General features: G+C 47.8%; 1 protein-coding gene and 1 pseudogene across 4 annotated transcripts; one reads left to right on the top strand and one right to left on the bottom strand.

The window, feature by feature from the left end:
* Window positions 1-2,108: 2,108 nt before the first annotated feature.
* On the top strand, window positions 2,109-18,339 carry GSTT2B (glutathione S-transferase theta 2B). 4 transcript variants are annotated; one of them, XM_059408962.1, is made up of 8 exons: window positions 2,109-2,209; window positions 5,507-5,587; window positions 5,823-6,044; window positions 6,173-6,347; window positions 15,857-15,944; window positions 16,895-17,045; window positions 17,132-17,305; window positions 17,632-18,339. In XM_059408962.1, exons 4-8 carry the CDS (start codon window positions 6,236-6,238, stop codon window positions 17,839-17,841), a joined length of 735 nt encoding a protein of 244 aa, XP_059264945.1. In that variant the 5' UTR covers window positions 2,109-2,209; window positions 5,507-5,587; window positions 5,823-6,044; window positions 6,173-6,235; the 3' UTR covers window positions 17,842-18,339. The 4 variants fall into 4 exon arrangements, with proteins under 4 accessions (XP_059264945.1, XP_059264946.1, XP_059264942.1 ...); XM_059408959.1 differs by lacking the exon at window positions 5,823-6,044 and adding an exon at window positions 2,645-2,819 and having other exon boundaries at window positions 2,112-2,209; XM_059408960.1 differs by lacking the exon at window positions 5,823-6,044 and adding an exon at window positions 2,645-2,819 and having other exon boundaries at window positions 2,112-2,209; window positions 5,507-5,591.
* Window positions 18,340-20,651: 2,312 nt separating this feature from the next.
* On the bottom strand, window positions 20,652-23,921 carry LOC132023381 (hsc70-interacting protein-like; annotated as a pseudogene).
* Between the last annotated feature and the right edge of the window lie 231 nt (window positions 23,922-24,152).

The raw sequence follows: 24,152 nt of genomic DNA, 5'->3' as shown, positions 1-24,152 counted from the left end.
GAGTAACATTCCTCTAGGGACTCAACTACCCCCACCTTAAGGCTTTGCTTAAATCAAAGGGCAATCCTAATCTGACCGACCCCTACCCCCAAGCAGGATCCTGTAAGTCTACTTTAACAATTCCTTTGGAGGGGTGCCTGGGTGGTTCAGTGGGTTAAAGCCTCTGCCTTGGCCTCAGGTCATGATCCCAGCGACCTGGGATCAGAACTGCATGGGATTGAGACCCACATCAGGCTCTGCTCAGCAGGGAACCTGCTTTCCCCTCTCTCTCTGCCTGCCTCTCAGTCTACTTGTGATCTGTATGTCAAATAAATAAATAAAATCTTTAAAAACAAAAACAATTCCTTTGGAAACTTTATCTCCAAGATAGTGTTGACCATCATTCCCAAGCATATGGCTCACTGATAGATATCTAAAGGGTCTCATGAAAATGTTTTATTACTGGTAATGAATAACCTTTTTCCCAACAGTAGCTAGCCCATCAAGGTCCTGGAAACCTAGCTTCCAAAATTCCTTAGAGATTTATACCATCCCCCAACTCCCTCCCAACTTGCAAGCATATAATGGACCACTCCTCACAGCCCCGGGGCAGCAGCTCTTTCTGCCCAAGGGTCCTGTCCCTGTGCTTTAATAAACCACCATTTTGCACCAAAGATGTCTCAAGAATTCTTTCTTGGTCATTGGCTCTGGACCTCACCCTACTGAACCGCTCTTATATTCTAAGACTTCATAACTGTGGCCTGCTGGCCTTCTGGATGAGCAGTGGTTTGCAGCAATATGCCAATCTTCTGACTCTCCATCTGATGAAGTTCTAGAACCTAGGTGAGTTTCGGTGGGGTGAAGTCTGTTGCCGATGGCTAAGAAAGAATTCTTAAGATGTCTCTGGTGCAAAAAGGTGGTTTATTAAAGCATGGGGGCAGGACCTGTGGGCAGGCAGAAATGCTGCCCCACTATCCTGAGGAGTGGCTGATTATATACACAGGAGTTGGGTAGGTGAGGACAAAGGGGGTGTTCAGAAGGGCTATCAAAGAAGACTGTTAGGATATTGGAGGCCTGGATATTGTCAAGCCAAGGCTATTTTCCCCTCAAATGAGGCACTAACATGAAGACAATTGGGAGTTTCCTGGTGGAATGTCACATTCCTCCTATCAAACATCCTTGTTTGTGAGATTTAGGTTTAGAAGAAACTTAACTTTATTTACATTTCCTTCTGCCTCAGCCTCCTTCAGTTTTTTTTATGGAGGGGAGGGCGACATTAAGGCTTGAGGAACTGAGTTATTTGTCTCTGGAAAATGGGCTATTGATAAAATAGCTTCTTTGTTGTAAATCACTAGGACATTTGTAGATGGAGGGAGACTCCTGTCTTGCAGGATTGTGATCTCTGCAGGTTAACTATTTGTTTTTCTTTTAGGGTAGCCAGGGTGCCTGAGGAATGTGACACATATTACCGAGGGGAGGGGTGAAGGAGCAGGAGGCAGGCTGAGGACAAAGCAAAAGCTGGCACCTTGCACCCCCCCCTTCATCCGCTCCCCTCCATATGTGTAGCATTCCTCAGGCACCCCTGACTGCCATAAAATGATAAATAGTTAACTTGCTGAGATCATAATCCTGCAAGACAGGAGTCTCCCTTGGTTTGCAAATGTCCTTGAGATTACAAACAAAGAAGTTACCTTATCAATAGCCCAATTTCCAAAGACACAGAACTCAGTTCCTCAAGCCCTAATGTCACCCTCCCCTCCATAAAACACCGCAGGAGGTGGAGGTAGAAGGAAAAGTAAATAAAGTTAAATTTCCTCTAAACCTAAATCTCATTAACAAGGATGCTTGATAGCAGGAATGTAACATTCCACCAGGAGACTCCCAATTGTCTTTACTTGATAAGTAACCAGGCCTTCAATATCCTGGTAGTGCTTTTTCCGCATGCGTGGGCTAACCGGCCAGTTCTGCTTCTGTAAGATTGCTTTGTCTGCTTTCCCGCGGGGTCCCCTGACCCAATCCACTGACGCCAAGTATGCCTGTTCAAACTATCAATCAATCAGCTCAGCCCCACCCGAAACTTGTTTGTACCTGTCTATAAAAATCCTGCACCGACCCAGCTCTGGACCTCTCGGCGTTATTGGCAACAAGCGGTGCAGAGGTCCAAGTTCAAACCTGCAATAAACGACCCTTGCTGATTGGCTTTGACTCACGTCTCTGGTGGTCTTTTAAGGTGGGGGTAATATTCAATTGGCATTTCAGGGGGTGGCGAGGGGGTGGAAGGTGCCAGCTTTTGCTTTGTCCTCAGCCAGCCTCCTGCTCCCTCATCACATCCCTGCCATTTACCTGGTACATACACCGTAGGAAGGCAGATGTTCTCATTAAAAGATTAATATTTTCCAGGCTCCTCACTGGTTAAATAATCTGGACAAAAGGGATGGGAGGTTATGTAAACCTGTCTGAAATTGTCAAAACTTCAGGATTTTTGTCCTGATCATTTGCTGAATATGATGTATCTTTCTGGTTAAGTCGTACAAAAATGTTCTTCTGTGAAAATGCTTTTGTCCCTTTTGCAAACAGCTTTTGTAGATACGGGTCTGGATGAGAATAGGAGATGTAAAGTTTTGATTAGTAAATGGGACACCACAGTTTTTTGCTTTTTTTTAAGATTTTACTTATTTATTTGAGAGAGAGAGCACAAGCCTGGGGAGTCCTATGCAGAATCTGATCCCAGGACCTGATCCAGAGGCAGATGCTTAACCGACTGAGCCACCCAGCACCCAGGACACCAGTTTTACAACAAGGGAAAACATCAAAACCCAGGCACCTGATGAGGTGTGAGGGTGAGTTAGGGAAAGGGAGGGGGGCATTGATGATCCTTGTTACTGGAAGCTTTCTTGTTTTCCTGAAGGAAAACTTGCCAAGCTGCTGTGAGTCCTTTAAATTCAGGTGGGAAGCCTATTGTCTTACCTGGCAAGTGATGACTATGCAAGATGGGGGTGACCCAAGTTCTTGCACCTTCCACACAGAACACCTCCAGCTGTGGCCAGCACTTGGGGGGGGGGGGGTGGACTAGTGTCAGGGATTATGATCTGAGCCAAAGGCACACACTTAACCATCTGAGCCACCCAGGTGCCCCAACTCAGGTTTTTTGTACTGTGCCTCCAGCACAAGCTGGAGAGAAAAAAAAGAAGCCTAGCTGTGCATGGATCAGATTCGCCAGTGACCTCCAGGACAGAGGCTTAGTTGTGCCTTCCTGAGAGGGAGTGTCCTAATTTTAGAGGTCACTGCAATCTGAGAATTCCTCCAAATCATCAAGTTCAGGTTCATCTTTTTTTAATTTTTAAAAATTTTTAAAAGATTTTATTTATTTATTAGAGAGACAGAGAGAGACCACCAGTAGGCAGAGCAGCAGGCAGAGAGAGAGGGAGAAGCAGACTCCTAGTGAGTGAGAAGCCTGATGCGGGACTCGATCCCAGGACCCTGAGATCATGACCTGAGCTGAAGGCAGTCGCCTAACCTACTGAGCCACCCAGGCACCCGGTTCATCTTTTTTTTAATCTTTATTTTATTTAATTGTAATTTAATTTTATTTGTTTTCATTTTATTTTTAAACTTAATTTTTAAAATTTTTTATTTTTTAAAAGATTTTATTTATTCATTTGACAGAGACACAGCGAGAGAGGGAACACAAGCAGGGGGAGAGGCAGGCAGAGGGAGAAGCAGGCTTCCCACTGAGTAAGGAGCATGATGTGGGGCTCCATCCCAGGACCCTGGGATCATGACCTGAGCCGAAGGCTGATGCCTAAGGACTGAGCCACCCAGGCACCCCTCAGGTTCATCTTTTGCTTGACATTTCTTTCCTTAATGACTCTCTCTGGTCATGTATTATAGTGAGAACAGGAAGAAGAAACCAGGCCACAGGTCTTGAACACTTTGCTTGGAAATCTCAAGTAAATATCCAAAGTCATGGTTTACAAACTGCTTTCCACACACCTGCAGGCCATAATTTAATCAAGTTTTTGCCACTGTGCCACTCAGCCTCCAGTAACTCCTTGCTGTCTGTCAGAATTCTTTTCCTTAGAAGGAACAGAAACTCAGCGCCAACTGATCTAGGCGAAAGGAGGGGAAAGGTAGAGCTGGCCCACAGGGGAACTGGGATCAGAAGCTGCCTTTCTCCCTCTCTTTCCCTTTCTGTGACTAAGCTGCTTTCCCTTAGGCCAGCCCACCTAGTGAGTTTACAGTTGTGACCAACCCACTGTGGGCCGAGGTCATGGATGTAGGGAAGACATTAGGGTTCAGAGCCTACTGCCAGGAAAGAATTCTTGAGATATATTTGGTGCAAAAAAGTGGTTTTATTAAAGCACTGGGACAGGACCTGTGGGCAGAAGGAGGTGCACCGGGGTCATGAGGAGTGGCCCATTATAGACTTTCAAGTTGGGAGGGGGTTAGGAAGAACATTAAGTCTCTAAGTTATTTTGGAAGCAAGGTTTCCAGGACCCTGAGAAGGGCTGGCTATTGTTGGGAAAAAGTTAAGTATTAGTCACGAGACCCTTCATATGAGTATCTGTGGGCCATATGCTTGGGGATGACTGTCAACATGTACCATGGGGGGTTTACGGATAAAGGAAGTTTCCAAAATAATTTTTGTATGTTAAAGTAGGCTTCCAGGATCATGGAGGTGGGGCTGAGGTTGCCTTTTGCCCTTAGCAAGTATTAACATCGAGGCAGTTGAGTTCCTAGAGGAATGCCACTCTGTTTGTTTCAAGGACTTGTCAATGGGTGGAGGTAGTAAGGAAATTTAATAATTTTTCTTCTGCCTTTGTTTCCCATATCATTCATGATGACCCCTTTACCTCCGCTCTCCTGAATTCCAACTTCAAGTATCCCAGGGAAGCCTCCTGGTCCACCTGCTTGTGTCCCGGGTTAGAGGGATGAGTGGGTGGCTCAGTGGGTTAAGCCGCTGCCTTCGGCTCTGGTCGTGATCTCAGGGTCCTGGGAACGAGCCCCACATCGGGCTCTCTGCTCAGCAGGGAGCCTGCTTCCTCCTCTCTCTCTCTCTGCCTGCCTCTCTGCCTACTTGTGATCTCTCTCTGTCAAATAAATAAATAAAATCTTAAAAAAAAAAAAAAAAAGAAAGAAAGAAAGACTGGGCTAGAGTTGGAGCTAGAGCTAGAGCTGGATGGCCGGCTCTAGACCCTCCAGGGTAGGGTGAGGAGTGAGAAGAAGAAAGGGAAAAGGGATGTTTTGGCTTTTGGCTGCTGTCTCCTTGACCTGGGATCTGGGCATTTTCCCTTCTGCTCTGTTGGTGGGCAACTCTGACTGTAGAAAGAGCCTCGCAGCCTAGGTTCTCACCAACCTGCGACACACCCGAAAATATGCTTATCCCGCTCGGTGACCTCTAAAATGCCTTCCATGACGGCCGCGCGGAGTATCCCAGTCATCCATCTACGCCTTTCGCCAAGCGGCAGCGTCCGGGGACAAAACTCTGAAAGAACACCCCGATGTCCGTGGGTTTTGGGGTCTCCAGGTCGGGAGCCCGGTCTTTTTCCAAGTCAACGTGAAGCCTGGGACCCGCCAGGATCTCCGGCACTGGCGGCGGGAAAAGCAGGTAGGTATGTACCAGCTTGCCCAAGGGCTTCATCATCCGCGCCCCATGTCCCCCGGGAGCCCCATCCTGAGGCCCTTCCTCCCGTATCTCCCTCTCCGCGGTGCGTCCTCCTCCCACCCCACCGCCCCTTCCTTCCAGCGCTCGCTCCCCTCCTTGCGCCTGCCAGCTCTGCGGTGCGCCCCCTCCCCCCCGCCCTTCCTGCGCTTTCCTCCCCGCGCTCTCTCTCTCTTGGCAGGGCGGCCCCCTCCCACCCTGCAGCGCCTTCCTTGCGGTCTGCCCCTTCCCACCAGCGCGCGCCTCCCCGCCGTGCACCGGGAGCTGCGGTGAGAGATGCCGGCGAGCAAGGAGGTCCCCCAGCCCCGCAATATTAGCAGCTCTGCGTACACGGATCTCTTGCACAACGCCTGGGATCGGGGCGCTGCAGGCGCGGCCCGGAAGGACCAAGTCCAGAGCCTCGGCACGGTCCCCGCTGGGGTCAGGTTGGGGGGAGGGCGGGGCTGGATAGGTAATTTTGTGCGCCGTGCGCTCTCGCCCAAAGGTGGAGGCCCCAGGGGGGCGGGGCCTGAGACCCTATATCTCTCCCAGCGCCCCAGTCCTGCCACCGTTGCTATCCTGGATTTTTGTCCGTGCCATCCTGCTGCCACCGCGATGGGCCTGGAGCTCTACCTGGACCTGCTGTCCCAACCCTGCCGTGCCGTCTACATTTTCGCCAAGAAGAACGGCATCCCCTTCAAGCTGTGTACCACGGAGATATTCAAAGGTGGGCCCAGGCCGGCTCTTGCGGGGTCCATAGTCCTTGGGCCCTGCAGTTTCCTCTTCTTCCAAACAATTCCCGTAGTCCCAGGATGAGGAGAAAAAAGGCAAAAGAAATGTAGATAAAAATTATATTTCTGGGGTGCCTGGGTGACTCAGTGGCTTAAAGCCTCTGCCTTCGGCTCAGCTCATGATCCTGGGATGGAGCCCCGCATCTGTCTTTCTGCTCAGCAGGGACCCTGCTTCCCCCTCTTTCTCTGCCTGCCTCTCTGCCTACCTGTGATCTCTGTCAAATTAAAAAGAAAAAAAAAATCTTAAAAACAATTATATTTCCATGCAACTTGTAGCCCATTGACAAGTGCTTCGGACAGGCAGAGTATGACAGGCTTCCAAGAACTCACACTTTCCTTTTTGTTTGTTTGTTTCATCTTTTTAAAAGATGTATATATTTATTTTACAGAGAGAGTGTGTGTAGGCTGGAGGGGTGGAGGGAGAGGGAGAGAGAGTCTCAGGCAGACTCCACACTCAACATAGAACCCAGACAGGGCTCCATCCATGACCCTGAGGTCAAGACTTGAACCCAATCCAAGAGTCAAGTGCTGGATCAGCTGTGACACCTAGACACCCCTACACATGAGGTTTTTATTTTTATTTTTAAAAGATTTTATTTATTTATTTGACAGAGTGAGAGAGCACAAGCAGGGGGACCAGTAGAGAGAGAGGGAGAAGAAGGCTCCCAACCAGAGAGCCTGATGTGAGGCTCGATCCCAGGATCCCAGGATCATGATCCAAGCCAAAGGCAGATGCTTAACCATCTGAGCCACCCAGGCACCCCCACCTACAAATGAGCTAACTTTTTTTTTTTTTTTTTTTTTAGTGCTCAGTTAGCCACCCTATAGTACATCATTAGTTTCAAAGATTTTATTTATTTATTTGACAGACAGATCACAAGTAGGCAGAGAAGCAGGCAGAGAGAGAGGAAGGGAAGCAGGCTCCCCGCTGAGAAGAGCGGCCGATGTGGGGCTTGATCCCAGGACCCTGAGATTATGACCTGAGCTGAAGGCAGAGGCTTTAACCCACTCAGCCAACCAGGCGCCCCTACATCATTAGTTTCAGAAGTAGAGTTCAGTAATTCATCAGTTGCAAATAATACCCAGTGCTTATCACATCAGGTGCAGACCTTAATGTCCCTCACCTCCTTCCCCCTTCTCCTCCAGCAACTCTGTTTCTTTTCCATAGTTAAGAGTCTCTCATGGTTTGTCTCCCTCTCTGATTTCTTCCCCTTCAGTTTTTCCCTCTCTTTCCCTATGGTCCTCTGAGCTATTCCTTCTGTTCCACATATGAGTGAAACCATATGATAATTGTCTTTCTCTGCTTGACTTATTTCACTTAGCATAATCTCCTCCAGTCCCATCCATGTCAATGCAAATGGTGGGTATTCATCCTTTCTGATGGCTGAGTAATTAATATTCCATTGTATATAGGAACCACATCTTTTTTATCCTTTCATCTGTTGTGTTGAAGGGCATCTTGGTTCCTTCCACAGTTTGGCTATTGTGGACATTGCTGCTATGAACATTGGGGTGCATGTGCCCCTTATTTTCACTACATCTGTATCTTTGGGGTAAATACCCAGTAGTGCAATTGCTGGGTAGTAGGGTAGCTCTATTTTTAACTCTTTGAGGAACCTTCATACTGTTCTCCAGAGTGGCTGTTCCAGCTTGCATTCCCACCAACAATGTAAGAGGGGTCCCCTTTCTCCATGTCTTTGCCAACACTTGTTGTTTCCTGCCTTGTTAATTTTTGTGATTCTTACTGGTATAAGGTGGTATCTCACTGTGGTTTTGATTTGAGTTTCCCTGATGGCTAGTGATGTGGAACATTTTCCATGTGTCTGTTAGCCATTTGAATGTCTTTTTTGGAGAAGTGTCTGTTCATGTCTTCTGCCCATTTTTGACTGGATTTTTGTTTTTTGGGTGTTGAGTTTGAGAAGTTCTTTATAGATCTTGGATACCAGCCCTTTATCTGTAATATCATTTGCAAATATCCTCCCACATTCTGTGCATTGTCTCTTTAGTGTTGTTGACTATTTCCTTTGCTGTGCAGAAGCTTTTTATCTTGATAAAGACCCAAAAGTTCATATTGGCTTTTGTTTCCCTTGCCTTTGGAGGCGTGTCTTGAAAGAAGTTGCTGTGGCGATGTTGAAGAGGTTACTGCCTATGTTCTCCTCTAGGATTTTTTTTTTTTTTTTTAAAGATTTTATTTATTTATTTGACAGAGAGAAATCACAAGTAGGCAGAGAGAGAGAGAGGAGGAAGCAGGCTCTCCGCTGAGCAGAGAGCCCGATGCGGGACTCGATCCCAGGACCCTGAGATCACGACCTGAGCCGAAGGCAGCGGCTTAACCCACTGAGCCACCCAGGCGCCCTCCTCTAGGATTTTGATGGAGTCCTGTCTCACATCGAGGTCTTTCATCCACTTAGAGTTTATCTTTGTGTACGGTGTAAGAGAATGGTTGAGTTTCATTCTTTTTATTTTTATTTTTTTATTTTTTTTATTTTTTAAGATTTTATTTATTTATTTGTAAGAGAGAGTGAGAGCGAGCACAGGCAGACAGAGTGGAAGGCAGAGTCAGAGGGAGAAGCAGGCTCCCTGCGGAGCAAGGAGCCCGATGTGGGACTCGATCCCAGGACGCTGGGACCATGACCTGAGCCGAAGGCAGCTGCTTAACCAACTGAGCCACCCAGGCGTCCCATCATTCTTTTTATTTTTAAAAGAGGGGCACCTACGTGGCTCAGTGGGTTAAGCATCTGCCTTTGGCTCAGGTCATGATCCTAGGGTGTTGGGATCAAGTCCCACATTGGGCTCCCTGCTCAGCAGGAAGCCTGCTTCCCTCTAAGCATACCACTTCCCCTTCTTGTGCTCTCTCTTTCTCTGACAAATAAATAAATAAAATCTTTTTAAAAAACTTAAAAAAACTTTTTAAAAGATTTTATTTGTTTATTTGACAGAGAGATTGAGATCACAAGTAGGCAGAGAGGCAGGCAGAGAGAGAGGGGGAAGCAGGCTCCCTACTGAGCAGAGAGCCTGATGCAGGGCTCCATCTCAGGACTCTGAGATCATGACCTGAGCCAAAGGCAGAGGCTTAACCCACTAGCCACCCAGGTGCCATGAGTTTCATTCTTCTGTTTGTAGCTGTCCATTTTCCCCAGCACCATTTATTGAAGAGACTGTCTTTTTTTTTTTTTTTTTTTTTAAGATTTTATTTATTTATTTGACAGAGATCACAAGTAGGCAGAGAGGCAGGCAGAGAGAGGAAGGGAAGCAGGCCCCCTGCTGAGCAGAGAGCCCAACGCGGGACTCGATCCCAGGACCCTGAGATCATGACCTGAGCCGAAGGCAGCGGCTTAACCCACTGAGCCACCCAGGCACCCAAGAGACTGTCTTTTTTCCCTTTGGATATTTTTTCCTGATTTGTCAAAGATTAGTTGACCATAATGAGTTGAAGGTCCATTTCTGGAGTCTCTGTTTAGTTCTCTATGTCTTAATGTTAGCACTTTGCTAGAGGTAAAAAGCAACCTTAGCTTGACAGAAGCCAGACCTTCAGAATTCTATACCATGTACTTTAACATATGAAAATCCTTTTGAAACTCCCTTTGTCTTTACCCTCTCCTAACTTAAAAGTATATAACCAATCACTCCTTCCAATTCCAGTGCAGCTCTGCCCACGGGTCCTGTCCCATGCTTTAATACAAATACCTTTTGCTCCCAAACCATCAAGAATGATTTCTTGACCATTTGCTCCCAGCCCACATCACATCATTTTGGACTTTGATCATGGGGCCTGAGTCTTCTCATCTGGACTCTGAGCCTCTGTGTGGACTTGGTGAATACTTACTTCCTGTCTTCTTTTACTTTCACTCCAGGAGCTTTTCACAGACTACGATCATAATTACTGGAACACTTTCATGTCAATTGCTCAGGCTGCAATCCTCTAGCCCATGGCTACTCTAAGGAGAGGAAAAAAGCTTGCCCTTTAGGTAGAAGCTAGTACCCTGGCCAAATGGCAAAATAAGATTCAGAAGCCTGATGCCTCTTCTTAACTTCTGTTCTTATTCAAAGCTGTCTTTCTTGGGCATGGGATAGCCACCTAAGTCACTAGCAGGGCTGCCAATCTTAAGACTCCTGTGTGAAGTTTCCTCCTCATTAGTCCAAGGGTATCCCCTCACATCTCTGGTCTAGCCACTTTTTGCCGTGAAACCCCCGCCCGGAGCCAGCTGAAACCAGTACCAGATTGAATTAAAACCCAGCTGGGGGTGGCATCTGACTTTAGCTCAGGTCATGATCTTAGGGTGCTCTGATCGATCCCTGTGTCCTGTGTCAGGCGCCATGCTCAATGGGGAGTCTGCTTCTCTCTCTGCCTTTCCCTCCCATTTGTGCTTGTGCATTCTCTCTCTCTCAAATAAAATCTTATTTTTTAAAAAGATTTTATTTCTTTATTTGACAGAGAGAAAGCGCAAGTAGGGGGAGCAGCAAGCAGAGGGAGGAGCAGACTCCCTGCTGATCAGGGAGCCGGATGTAGGACTTGATCCCAGGACATCATGACCTGAGCCAGAGGCAGACGCTTAATGACTGAGCCACCCATGCACCCTTCAGATAAAATCTTAAACAAACAAAAAACCTAACTGAGAACCATTTCTTAGGTAGGTTCGCTGTAAAGACTATATGTGCTGGAATGTCACCCGTGGTGGATTTCCATCTTCACCATTTTCTGTCCATGTCCCCTACTATTTAAATTACAAAATCAGGTAATTTCCCTTTGTGAAACTTTTCCATTGTTTTCCATGGGTTAAAAAGGCTGAATTCTTCATAGCTCCGTATTTTGGTGTACCCATTTGTAGCCTAGGATGCAATGGGTGAAGGAGGGGCGGTTTGGGAGGGGAGATGCCGGCATCCCTCCTGTGGGGCTGGGCAGTGGTCATAGCCATTTCCTTTGAGGGATGCCTCCAGTCTCTTTGACACCAGGAACCTCTGACTTATCCTGCATGGAATAATCCCTGGGAGCATGTGTGGTGGTCCAGGTCGGGGGTGTTCCTTGGTAATAGACCTTCTCTCCTTTTTTAGGAGCATGGGATCTTCTTCATTTCCCAAGGTCTCTCCCTTGGAACACCTTTCAACCCCCTGGAAACTATTCAGATTGCATGATTTAGGAAAAAGAAGACTGATCTGTAAGACTGCATGGCCTCAGTACTCCCTAGAGACAAGGAAAAAAATGGCTCTTTTTTTTTTTTTTTTTTAAATAGATTTTATTTCTTTACTTGACAGAGAGAGCACAAACAGGGAGAGTGGCCAAGGGAGAGGGAGAAGCAGGCTCCCTGCTGAGCAGAGAGCCCAATGCGAGGTTCGATCCAGGACCCTGAGATCAAGCCCAATGCGGGGATTGATCCCAGGACCCTGAGATCATGATCTGAGCTGAAGGTAGACACTTAACCCATTGAGCCATCCAGGTGCCCTGGAAAAATGGCCCATTAACAAGATGTTAAACTTCAATATGACCTATCAGTTAGATCTCTTCTGCAGGGAACAGGGCAAGTAGGCGGAGGTACAGCATGGCCATAAGTTAGGACCCTGACCTAAGGATCTCTTGCAGAATGTGTTTGGCTGCTAACCAGGCTAACAAGCTGCCTCTGGATATATTGGACAATGGTAGTTGAAAGAGGCCTTGTCCTCCTCCTAATAAACCCAGATTGCTGGAGGAGACACAGTCCATTCTGAGGAAGGGGATGTTGACAGTCTCACTGGTCCTCCTTAATAGGCCCAGGTTATTCTTACTGTATGTGGGGCTTCTCTCTCCTTCATTTCCCAGGTTGATGGTTATGATGATTGGAGTGAATTGTCTCTGGTTAGTCTGCCTTGGATGGACTTGAAGGAAAAATCCCAAGCTGCTGCCCAAATGGAAACCCCTTTTGTTTCCGGAAAGTTCCCTCTCTTCTCTGGCCCAATATGGACTGCCTATCTTCAGTTGCTGGTGGAAGAAAAGCATGCATCTGCTCTTCCGTCTGAGCTGATGAGCTTTAGAACCTTTAGAATCCTGGGGTGTCTGGGGGCTCAGTTGGTTGAGCGACTGCCTTCGGTCAAGTAATGACCCTCAAGTCCGGGGATCTAGTCCTGCATTGGGTTCCCTGCTCAGCAGGGGGTCTGCTTCTTCTTCTGACCTTCCCCCTCTCATGTTTACTCTCTTTCTCTCTCTCAAATAAATAAATAAATAATAATTAAAAAAAAAAAAAAAAAAAAAGAACTGGGAGTCCTTTCTCCGCCTTCTGGGCTTTTCTCTGCTTCCAGCCTTGCTGGCCACACCTCACCTCTTCCGCCATCCTCTCCCTCCCTCCTCCCTTCCTCCGGTTTCTTTTTTCTTTTTAATTTTTAAAATATTTTATTTGTTTATTTGACAGAGACACAGCAAGAGAGGGAACACAAGTAGGGGGAGTGGGAAAGGGAGAAGCAGGCTTCCTACCAAGCAGGGAGTCTGATGTGGGACTCGATCCTAGGATCCTGGCATCATGACCTGAGCAGAAGGCAGACACTTAAAGACTTGGCCACCTGGGCATCCCCCCTTCCTCCTGTTTCTGGACCACCTTGGGTGTGGCCTGCATGACTGGCTCCTGTGCCAGCCTGGTGCCTGGTTGTTTGTTTTAAGATTTATTTATTTATTTATTTGACAGAGAGAAAGAGATCACAAGTAGGCAGAGAGGGAGGGGGAAGCAGGCTCCCCGCTGAGCAGAGAGCCCTACTCAGGGCTCAATCCCAGGACCATGGGACCATGACCTGAGCCGAAGGCAGAGGCTTAACACTGGTGAGGGTTAAGCGTGAGCCACCCAGGCGCCCCTAGTGGTGCTGGGTTCTTAATCCCAGCCTCGAGGCCAAGTAGTGAGGAGCACCCCCTTGGACTTATGCTGCCCACCTCATATTTCCCCACTGGTGTCCCAGGTAAAAATTGACAATGGGGAACAACTTGATTGACTTCTAAGTAGATGCGGTGGTATTTACACTAATTTAAGTGTGTTGATTTCACTAAGATAGACATATCTTTAGACTTAGCAGCATTAAATGTACAACTTTTATCCTACCAAGGATTACTGAAGGTCAAAGAAGCTCCTCTTATCTCTTTTGCAATTGTCAGCAAAAAGATGGCTTGAAATGATGTTTGATTTGTTGGTCGTCAAGTTTTGAAGTTTTGAAGCTCTCTCATTTAGAGAGCGTTCAGAGTCTTTGGTAACCTGAAACTTTCGTGTTGTGCTTGGTTGATAAATTGGGCTGAATTCATTGGACATCTAAGCCTTTTCCAAATGAGATAAAATGCTAATGCACTGATTACTGAACACAGGTTTGTGCTTTTGGCTTCTCATTGCAAAGAAGCTAAAGATAACTTGGGTCTGTTGGTAAACAGGCTTTGTGCTTTATTGAAAGATTATATTATGGAGTCACAAGCTTTACTTTTACTTTCCTTTTTTTATTTTTAAGATTTTATTTATTTGACAGAGAGAGAGCACAAGCAGGGAGAGAGGCAGAGAGAGAAGCAGACTCCCCACTGAGCAGGGAGCCCAATGTGGGGTTCCATCTCAGGACTGTAAGATCATGACCTGAACCAAAGGTAGGGCTTAACTGACAGCCACCCAGGTGCCCAATGAACTCATATATTATAATGAACTCATATCAGATCTTGAGCCATGCCCATTTTCGAGTCTTTGTCATTTATGGTTATTGTTCTAATACTCTTGCAAAACACGTTTCATCTTAAAGGAGATTCATTAAAAGGGCTTTTGACGGGACACCAGGGTAGCTCAATTGGTTGGGTGTCTGCCTTCAGCTTAGTCCCTGGATCGAGCCCCACAGGGAGCCTGCTTCTCCCTCTGCCCCTCACTCCACTTGTGCATTCCTTCTGTCTCTCTCTCTCAAATAAATAAAATCTAAAAAAAAAAAAAAAAAGAAAGAAAGAAAGAAAAGAAAAGAGGGTTTTTGACAAACACAGGATCTTGATATCTTTAAAATAATAAAACTAAAATGGGTAAGAATTTCCAGAACTGGTGCGCCTGGGTGGCTCAGTGGATTAATCCTCTGCCTTCCGCTCAGGTCATGATCCCAGTTTCCTGGAATCGAGCCCTGCAGTGGGCTCCCTATTCAGCAGGAAGCCTGCTTCTCCCTCTCCCACTCCCCCTGCTTGTGTTCTCTGCCAAATAAACTCTTAAAAAAATAATAAGATATACAGGAATATGACAAGTATTTCTTTGTGAATAAGTTGAAGCATTCAACTTTTCTCTACCTGAACCCTCTGAAGTCCAGAGGCTCTCAGTGATTGGGGATTCTGTCGGTTGAGGGTGGGACTCTCGGTTTTGTTTTGTTTTTCTTTTTAAGATTTTATTTATTTGATAGAGACACAGCGAGAGAAGGAACACAAGCAGGGGGAGTGGGAGAAGGAGAACAGGCCTCTGAGGAGCAAGCAGCCTGATGTGGGGCTCGATCCCAGGACCCTGGGATCATGACCTAAGCCGAAGGCAGACTCAAAGACTGAGCCACCCAGGCACCTCTGGACTCTCGGTTTTGGCCCGGGTCATGAGATCCAAGCACAGCATGGAGTCTGATATTCTCTTTTCCTCTTACTCTGCTTTCTGCCCCTTGCGTACTCTCTTTCCCTCTAAAATAATCATTAAAAAAATAATAAAAGGTATTTTATTAAAGCATGGACCTTAGGGAGAAAGAACTGCATTGGGGTGGAAGGTGCAACTAATCATATATTTTGGAATTGGGGGTTGAGTAGGGAGATAAAGGGAGTCCCTGAAGGGATTTTGAGAAGACTAAACAGGATCCTGGAGTTGTGGCTATTGTCAGCTAAGGTTGTGTTTTGCCTCTAGCAAAGCATTAACATTAAGGCAGTTGTGAGTTCTTTGAGGAAAGTCATGCTTTGCCTGTTTCAGATATTTATCAAAGGGCTGCAAGTTGTAAGGAAATTTAATTTTATCTACATTTCGTTTGCCTTTGATCTCCTCTGGTGTCTCACCAGAGATTGTCCTCTGCTGTGTGGCCTCGGACAGGTGGCTGGCCCTCTCTGAAGCTTAGTTTTCCCTTCTGAGAAGGAGGATAATCTTACTTCTACTCTGTGGGACTGGATTCTCACAGTTCCTGCCTTGAAAGCCTGTAAGTAAGGTCCTAAAGCAGGAGCAGGCCACCCTGTGAGAATTTAGAGGTGGGGATTGCTAAGCCTTGCCTCTTTGCCCTCCTTTCGCCTGCTCACCCCAGGCCTGGCCCACTAAGTCCCTTTCACCTATCTGAAGCACCCTGGGAGCCCAACCCCATTCCTGGTTCCAAGGCCCGGCTGTGGCCCCACACAGCTCTCCCCACAGCCCCAGCTACTTCTTTGCCCAGCCTGGCCTTGGGGTTCCGGCTGGGGAAGGGAGAGGAAGGGCACAGCAGGTGTGGGCCTTGCTCTGAAGGCTTTTTTTTTTTACTTCTTTCTCCATAGGGCAGCTCCAGACCAAGGAGTTCTTCCAGATTAATATCCTGCGGAAGATACCCGTCCTCAAAGATGGTGACTTCATCTTGACTGAAAGGTGCTCTCCTTCTCTTCCTCCTCCTAAGCCCCTAGATCCCCTGGCCTCTGGCTGTCCCATTGTGTGCCCTCTTAGACCCTATGCCGCAGATGAGGGCAGAGGGAGGAGTGTGGGGAGAAGCTGACACCTGGGGTTGGGGGTGACCAGGATGCCCGGAAGCTGGTGCAAGATAGCGCTGTACCTCCCTTGTCCTCGGCCTCCTTTTCTGGACCCTAGGGCCTCCCCATCCCCTGATGGAGGGCAGTAGAAGAGAACGTGGGGGCATTTGTCCAGTTGGACAGAGAGCAAGTTCAGCACATGGAAGCTGAAAGGGCCTCTCCTGACTCCTCAGGCCACTCTCCAGAGTTGGCCAGGGCCTGAGGGAACAACTCACGGTGAAGGCCAGTCACCAGGCAGGCAGAGGGTAAGAGGTCAGGCAGCTACAGGCACAATGGCCGGAGGACCTGTCAGGGGTGACCCATGACAGATCTGAGAACAGGCTTTTCTTCCAGGTCCTCAACCCAACACTGGGACATGCAGGGGGCTTGATGCAAGACTCCAGAGGCACAGAGAGCCTTTTCTGAGCTGTGTGACCTTGGAGAAGTCACTTAATTATTCTGAGGCTTAGCTTTCTCACGTGAAATCTCTACCTCATGGGGCCGTGGGTGGTGGCTGCTGTGGTATCACAGATATGGGCCTCTTAACCCACTGAGCCACCCAGGTGCCCGGTAGATATGGGCCTCTTAAAGGGCCAAGTGGATGGTGTGGCCCAGCGTCCATGCTGGAGACAATGAAGGAAGGAGACTAGGGAAGGTACAGTCAGGGGCAGTGCCCAGGAAGCTGTGGATGAGAGGGGAGACGTCAAGTACAGAGAAGCTCCAGCGCCCCACTGAGGGATGGGAGCAGCTGAGGAAAAAGGGCCATGAACCAGGATCCTCACAGCCACTGTTCCTGCTGACCCTGATCTGTAGCTCCGCCATCTTGATTTACCTGAGCTCTAAGTACCAGACGGCAGACCACTGGTACCCCTCCGACCTTCAGGCCCGCGCTCGCATCCACGAGTATCTGGGCTGGCATGCTGACTGCATCCGCGGCACCTTTGGTGTACCCTTGTGGACCCAGGTGAGGAGAGCCGTCTAAGGGTTGTTGACCGTCAGGGACCCAGGAGGAGGCAGGGACATGGCCTGAGCCCACCCTTTGCCTGTCAGGTGATAGCACCACTCAGTGGGGCCCATGTGCCGGAGGAGAAGGTGGAACGGAACAAGACGGCCATGGACCGGGCGCTGCAGCAGCTGGAGGACAAGTTCTTGGAGGACAAGGCCTTCCTCATGGGCCAGCAGATGTCGCTGGCTGACCTTATGGCCTTCGAGGAGCTGATGCAGGTGTGAGCTTGGGATCTGTGGGCAGCATCCCTCCTGTCGCTGCCCTCACTAGACAGAAGCTCTCAGGAAGGCCTAGAGACAGCTAGGAATTTGCCCAGAATCACAGAGCAAGGTTCTGTCTGAACTGATGCTTTCGCCCTGAACTTCTGCTTCCCTCCTGGGTGTGGTGTTTCATGCTGGTGCTCCTGGGCCCTGAGGCTGTCCATACTTCCCTGGGCCTCACATGGGAGTTCGCAGGGTAGGGGGAGGGTGCCCAACACCTGTGCTAGTGGTTCTGGTATTGGAGCCTCAGTATTGCTGTAACTTTCCCATCCTTGTTCCTGCAGCCTGTGGCTGTTGGCTATGACCTCTTTGAGGGAAGGCCGAAACTGGCAGCATGGCGTGAGCGAGTGGAGGCTTTCCTGGGTTCTGATCTGTTCCAAGAGACCCATGGTCCAATCCTGAACATCCTGGAGCAGGCGGTCAACAAAAAATTCCCGAAGCCTTCCCCAGAAGTCTATCCGAGTATTCTGCTTCGTATTTCCAGGATTCCCTGAGGAGTCTGGAAGGGGGAACTGATGGTTGGAGGCCAGGAGATTAGGCATAAAGAGTCATTCTTAGTTTCTTACTAGTCCTTTTTCATCCCTCTGTTCTGTCTTACCTCAGTCTCTTGTTTCTGACTTCTGGAAGAACTCTACCACAGGTAGGATGCCTGATGTCCTGGGCAGTGCTGCTTCTCAGGTATAGCACATATAATCAACAGAAGACTAAAATCCACCATATAGAAAGAGCTCTAGAAATCCAATAGCATGAGGAAGAACAAATCAACTTAAAATCAGCAAATGTCATTGGTCTTTTAAGTATAATGAAGACTTGGGGAGACACCTGAGTGGCTCACTCAATTAAGTGTCTGCCTTTGGCTCAGGTCATGATCCCAGGGTCCTAGAATCGAGTCCCACATCAGGCTCCTTGCTTGGCAGGGAGCCTGCTTCTCCCTCTGCCTTCCACTCTCCCTGCTTGTGTGCCCTCTCTCCCTGACAAATAGATAAATAAAATCTTAAAAAAATATATAGTGAAGACTTGGGCTTGGGTGGCTCAGTCGGTTAAGCATCTGACTGTTGATTTTGGCCCAGATCATGATTTCAGGGTCTGAGATGGGAGTCCTGTGTCCAGCTCATACTCAGCACAGAGTCTGCTTATCCCTCTCCCTCTGTTCTCCCCCAACTTGCACAGTCTCTCTTTCTTTAAATAAATAAATAAATAAAATCTTAAAAAATATATAATGAAGACTCAGACAATTGAAGAAGAAACCAAGAATGATTGGTTCTTTTACATGGTCCTATTATATGTAGTAATAAAATTATGTCCCAGTAACCCTCATCATAGTTAATCCAAGTGACCTCATAGATAACAAGCCAATATATAACATTTTACCAGGGCAACAAAATGGTAAGAAATCCATTAGAATGGCAAGCACCTAAAGTATAAAGATGATGTTTCAATGGCTATGGTAATGGTTTTTGAAATCTGGGAAACAGAAGACTTAACAAGCACTCCTGTCTTCTAGTGTGGTTTCAGCATAAGAGAAAACAGGGGTTATAGGTTGTTGCAGAAGCCACCATGTGTACCCCCCAGATCTGTCTTTGTGACAGAGCCGACACCAGTTACTTTAATGGAGAGAATTTAACATAAAGAATTGGTGGGGTGTCTGGGTGCCTCAGTTGGTTAAGTGTCCCATTCTTGGCTCTGGTCTCAATCTCAGGGGTCATGGGTTCAAACCCTGCATCGGGCTCCATGCTGGATGGGAGCCTCCTTAATAATAATAATAAACATAAACATTAAGAATTGGTCACTGGGCATTATAGAACTCCAGGCAGAGAAAACCCAGATGATCACAGGGACAGCCACTAGCTCTAGGGCTGCGGGGGACCAAGAGAGGAAATTGGAATTCTCAAAATGTAGATGCTGGGGGAGACACCTTGTGGAAATCAGACTTCTGAGAAGGGTGCTGCTGCCTCCAAACCCATGGGGCTGAGATCAGACCTTGGAGTTGGAGGGTACTGCCATCTCAGGGTGAATGAAAACACACATCCTAGTAGTGTTGGAAAATTGCAGACCGAGTTCAACTGCACTACAGAACTCCTGCCCCCCTGAGCGAAGACCCCTTGGTGTGGGAATGTAGACAGTGTCAGGAACCTTTGGCCTCCTCCAGCCGCCTCTCCAGTTCATGGTATTTGGTGTTTTTTTGTTTGTTTGTTTGTTGTTTTTTGTTTTTATGGCAAGGCTTAATGCTGTCTCTAATACCTCCAGTGTATGGCACCATCTAGATTGGAGAAGCCAGCAGCCAATAGTAGTCTTGTAGCCATTTCTGCCTGGGAATCAAAATGTCTCCATCTTGAATAGAAAAATAATGCTGAGGACAATGGGTTTCCCCACAGGAGAGTTTATGCCTAACCAAAACAGCACTCTTGTGGGAAGGTAAAAAATGTCAGCCTTGCCCCTGTCCTGAGCTATCTAGCGTAAGCACAGTACGTCTGAGTGAGGCATTTCAGCTACCTGGAAGAGAAAACTTTGGCCCAGGACTCTACTGACGTCTGGAATCCTAGTAAGAAGCACCGGGCTCAGCCCAGGTGTAGCCGCCCCCAACCAACTGTGATGACATCCTTGAGAGTGTTAGAAAGGGGACTTGAAACTGTGGGAGGCCACGGTAAGGCTTGAGACGAGGACCAAACCAGGCCCTGACTTGTGCCTCCTTTAAAGGCTGAATAGCCGAGCAAAAGGCTTAGGTCGATTAAGTAGAGTAGCGCTGAGAAAGGGTCTGTGCTCTATGTTGCGCGCTCGCCTATGTGACTTCCCACACGTTTGCTAGTCAGATAGGGACGATTTGGCTGGGGTCAGAAATTCTTGGCTGGGGGCGCCTGGGTGGCTCAGTGGTTTGGGCCGCTGCCTTCGGCTCGGGTCATGATCTCAGGGTCCTGGGATCGAGCCCCGCATCGGCTCTCTGCTCCGCAAGAAGCCTGCTTCCCTCTCTCTCTCTCTCTCTCTGCCTGCCTCTCTGCCTACTTGTGATCTCTGTCTGTCAAATAAATAAATAAAATCTTTAAAAAAAAAAAAAAGAAATTCTTGGCTGGTCCTTGCTGTCCTTGCACGGGCTATAGACGACACCACTGTAAGAGTGTGCTGTGCTTACACAAACTATGTCTTGAGTGGCCTTGAAGTCAGTACAACTGGCGCTAGAAGGTCTGCTATTGGTGCTTGGGAAATAGATAATGGGAAAGCTTGAAGGATTTTCTTTGCATGTTGCAAACTCTTTAGTAATCAGCTAAAAATAGATACTTTTTTTTTTTAGGGACTAACACACCTTTTAATATGTTTTTAAATATTTTTAGGGTTTAAAAAGTGTTTAAAGTTTGTAGTTCCTAGTAGGAAAACATTATCTGAATGAATACCCTAATGGCAAACCATTGTAGAATGTTTCAGTTGCATGGGGAGCAGAGGGGTAGGGATTCTCTTCACAGCACCCCAGCTTTCTTCATGAGAAGGTCGGAAGTACACTGGTTTGTATTATTGCAACATCCATTAGGTGATCGAAGTTGTTTTTCCTTCAGCAAGGGCTTTATTTGTCAGAAGGGCATTATGCTTGACCTCCAAATTTGGCTGACAATTTACTGATGAGATTCATAACCTTTGGGTTGCTCTGATATTTTGACATATTCGCTGGGTTCTGGGCCACATCCTGGAAGGCCACCATAACTTCTGGATCCTGCATGGCTGCAAGAACTTCCGGATCACTGAGAATTTCATTGAGCCCAGGCATTCCTGCCATCCCAGGCATCCCCCCCTGCCATTCCAGGCATCCCCCCAGAAAAGCCACCTGGGAAAGAGCCATCCTGAGCTCCTGATTGTTGTCTGGCTTCTTCCTCCCTCTGGGCTCTCTCATGTTCTTCCCGAGCCTTCTTAACCCTTCCTATTCTTTCTTTGATCTCTCGCTCTTCACGTTTTCGCTCATATTTTCTCCGATGTTCAGCAGTTTTCTGGGCCCTCGGTTGAACTTCCTTCAGCATTGCACTAGCATCTCCATCATAATCCAGTTTACAAGCAAGGGCAAGATCATGTGCTGCTTCTTCCCAATGGCCCAGAAGTCTATGTGCTTTCCCGCACCACTTATGAGGCTGAGCTGAATCAGGATTTATTTCAATAGCTCTGTCACAGTCTCAAATGGCAGCATTTGGCTTCTGTAATTTGATGAAGACACTGGCTCTCTTGGCATACAGAATGGCCAAGCGAGAATTTAGTTTGATGGCATCTGTGAACAAGTCAATGGCTTTCTGTGGTTCACCATCATTTAGGGCATCAATGGCAGCCACTTTTTCATCATTTGCCTGATCCATCATTTCCTTGGTTATCTCTGCATTTTCATCTCCCATTCCTTGAGGGGCATCGTTATCTGGTTCAATCACACCTTCATTGTCAATTTCTAGATCACTCTCCTCACTCTGTCTTTATGTTTTCCTCCGCCTTCTTACTATCTGGTTTTTCTTCCTTGATACTGTCTTCTGATTTAGTTTTATGAGTGGCAGGTGGTATTTTACCCCCCATGCTCTCCACCCACTCCCGCAGGAAACGCATTTCCTCCGTGTGCAGAACGCTCGGATCCTGCTTATACATTTTCACGAAAGCCCAAAGCTCGTTCACTTTGCGGGGGTCCATGGTCCAGAGGCAGTGGCAGGCGGCAGGCGTGGCTGAGGTTGCGACCCGATTCAAGGCGCGGGTACTAGCTCAGCGTGATCGTTTAGAAGGGCTAAAAATAGATACTTTTCTTACGATTGTTTCTGTTAGCTATATAATGCCTCACAGCCTTGAATAAACTCGGCACTATTGGACATCCTCCTTGGTGCTCCTCCTGCCCCCATCTCTTTGTCTCTTAATTTCTTTTCACCATCCTCTTACCCTCTCGACCCTGGTCGGTTTGTCGTGCCAGCTGCGACATGAAACAAAGCCCTGGTCTAGGTGGGAGGCATCTGTCTTCAAGTCCATGCTGTGGACTACTAGCTCTAGCAGACGGTTTGACGTTTGGAATTCCCTGGAACTGGTTCCTCATCTTGGGGTTTGTTGCAGGGTTTCGGCTTTGATGTGTCAGGTTCCTGCATCTTCATTCTGGTGTGTCCTTCCAGGCAGTGGAAGAGTCAGCCTCTAGCTGACTCCCAAGCTGTGGGAACGAGGTGGCCTCTCATTAGCAGTGGTCACACTTAGGGTTACCATCCCTGCTCTCAGACCCCCATGCTGGTCACAGTGTCCTGCCCCACAAAGGACATGGTGCTCTACCTGGACCTGCTGGCTGTCCCAGGCTGGCTGCCCCATCATATCTTCACTAGGCTTCTCCTCCAAGCCAGACTCTGTAGTACTGGTCCAGGGACCTGTTCCTCCCACGCCACATACCCCCTCCTAACCACCCCTCCCTCTCGGATGCCAGAATGTTTGGGTTCCCTTCCATCTGTACCTGGCAGCCTTCCTTGCCCAGACGGAAAGCATTTGCATCAGAACATAGCCACCACTCCAAACCTCCAGCCTGTGAACCTTAGGCAGTATCTCAGGCTACATGGGTTACTAGAACAAAAATACCAGAGGGGCACCTGGGTGGCTCAGTCGGTCAAGCGTCTGTCTTCGGCTCTGGTCATGATCTCAGGGTCCTGAAATCAAATCCCATATCTGGCTCCCTGCTCAGAGGGGAGCCTGCTTCTCCTTCTCCCTCTGCTGCTCCCCCTGCTTGTGCTCTTTCTTCCTCTCTCTCACTCACTCTCTCTGTCTCAAATAATAAATAAAATCTTTAAAAAAAAAAAAATCCCATTGAGAAACAAGATAGAGGATCATAAGGGAAGGGAGGGAAAAATGAAGCAAGACAAAGCCAGAGAGGGAGAGAAGCCATAAAAGACCCTTATTCTCAGGAGATCAACTGAGGGTTACTGGAGGAGAGAGGAGTGGGAGGGATGGGGTGGCCGGGGGATGGACACTGGGGAGGGTATGTGCTATGGTGAGCGCTGTGAACTGTGTAAGATCGAGGAATCACAGATCTGTACCCCTGAAATAAATAATACATTCTATGTTAATTAAAAAAGATTCCAAACACAAAAATACCAGAGGCTGGGTGGCTTACCCTTAAACATCTTACCCTTACCAACATCTATTTCTCCCACTTCTGGAGGTCGTGAAGCACAAGATCAAGGTGCCGGTAGATTCAGTGTCTGATGAGAGCTTGCTTCCTGGTTCATAATGACTGGTGGTGGGAGGGGCTTGGGAGTTCCCTGGAGTCTCTTTGTAAGGGTACTTCCGATTCCCCATCGTTTTAGCGGTTAGGGTTTCACCATAGGGCTTCGGAGGACAAGGGAAGACAAAACTTTAGCCCAAAGCAGAGGCTCCCAAGCCTTGCCAGTGTGATGATTTGGGTAGCTGAGAGCACCTGCCTTGTGTGGAGGTGGGGGGATGATGGGGAGAATCAGACTCCTTATGGAGCTGGGAGCCCCATGTAGGACTTGATCCTGGGACTCTGGAATCATGACCTGAGCCGAAGGCAGTCGCCCAACCAACTGAGCCACCCAGACACCCAATATTTTATTTAAATTTTTTTAAGTTAATTTATTTGACAGAGAGAGAGAGTGCACAAGCAGGGGGAGTGGGAGGCAGAGGGAGAGGGGGAGAAGCAGGTAGGGATCCTGAAAAGGGACTCAATCCCAGGACCCTCGGATCATGACCTGAGCTGAATGCAGACTTTTAACGACTGAGCCACCCAGGTGCCCAATAGAAATCTTTTTTTTTTTTTTTTAAGACTTTATTTATTTATTTGACAGACAGAGATCACAAGTAGGCAGAG

This window comes from Mustela nigripes, chromosome 8, assembly GCF_022355385.1.
Source record: "Mustela nigripes isolate SB6536 chromosome 8, MUSNIG.SB6536, whole genome shotgun sequence".
Taxonomy (NCBI): Eukaryota; Metazoa; Chordata; class Mammalia; order Carnivora; family Mustelidae; genus Mustela; species Mustela nigripes.
This window is presented reverse-complemented; position numbering and strand designations above follow the sequence as displayed.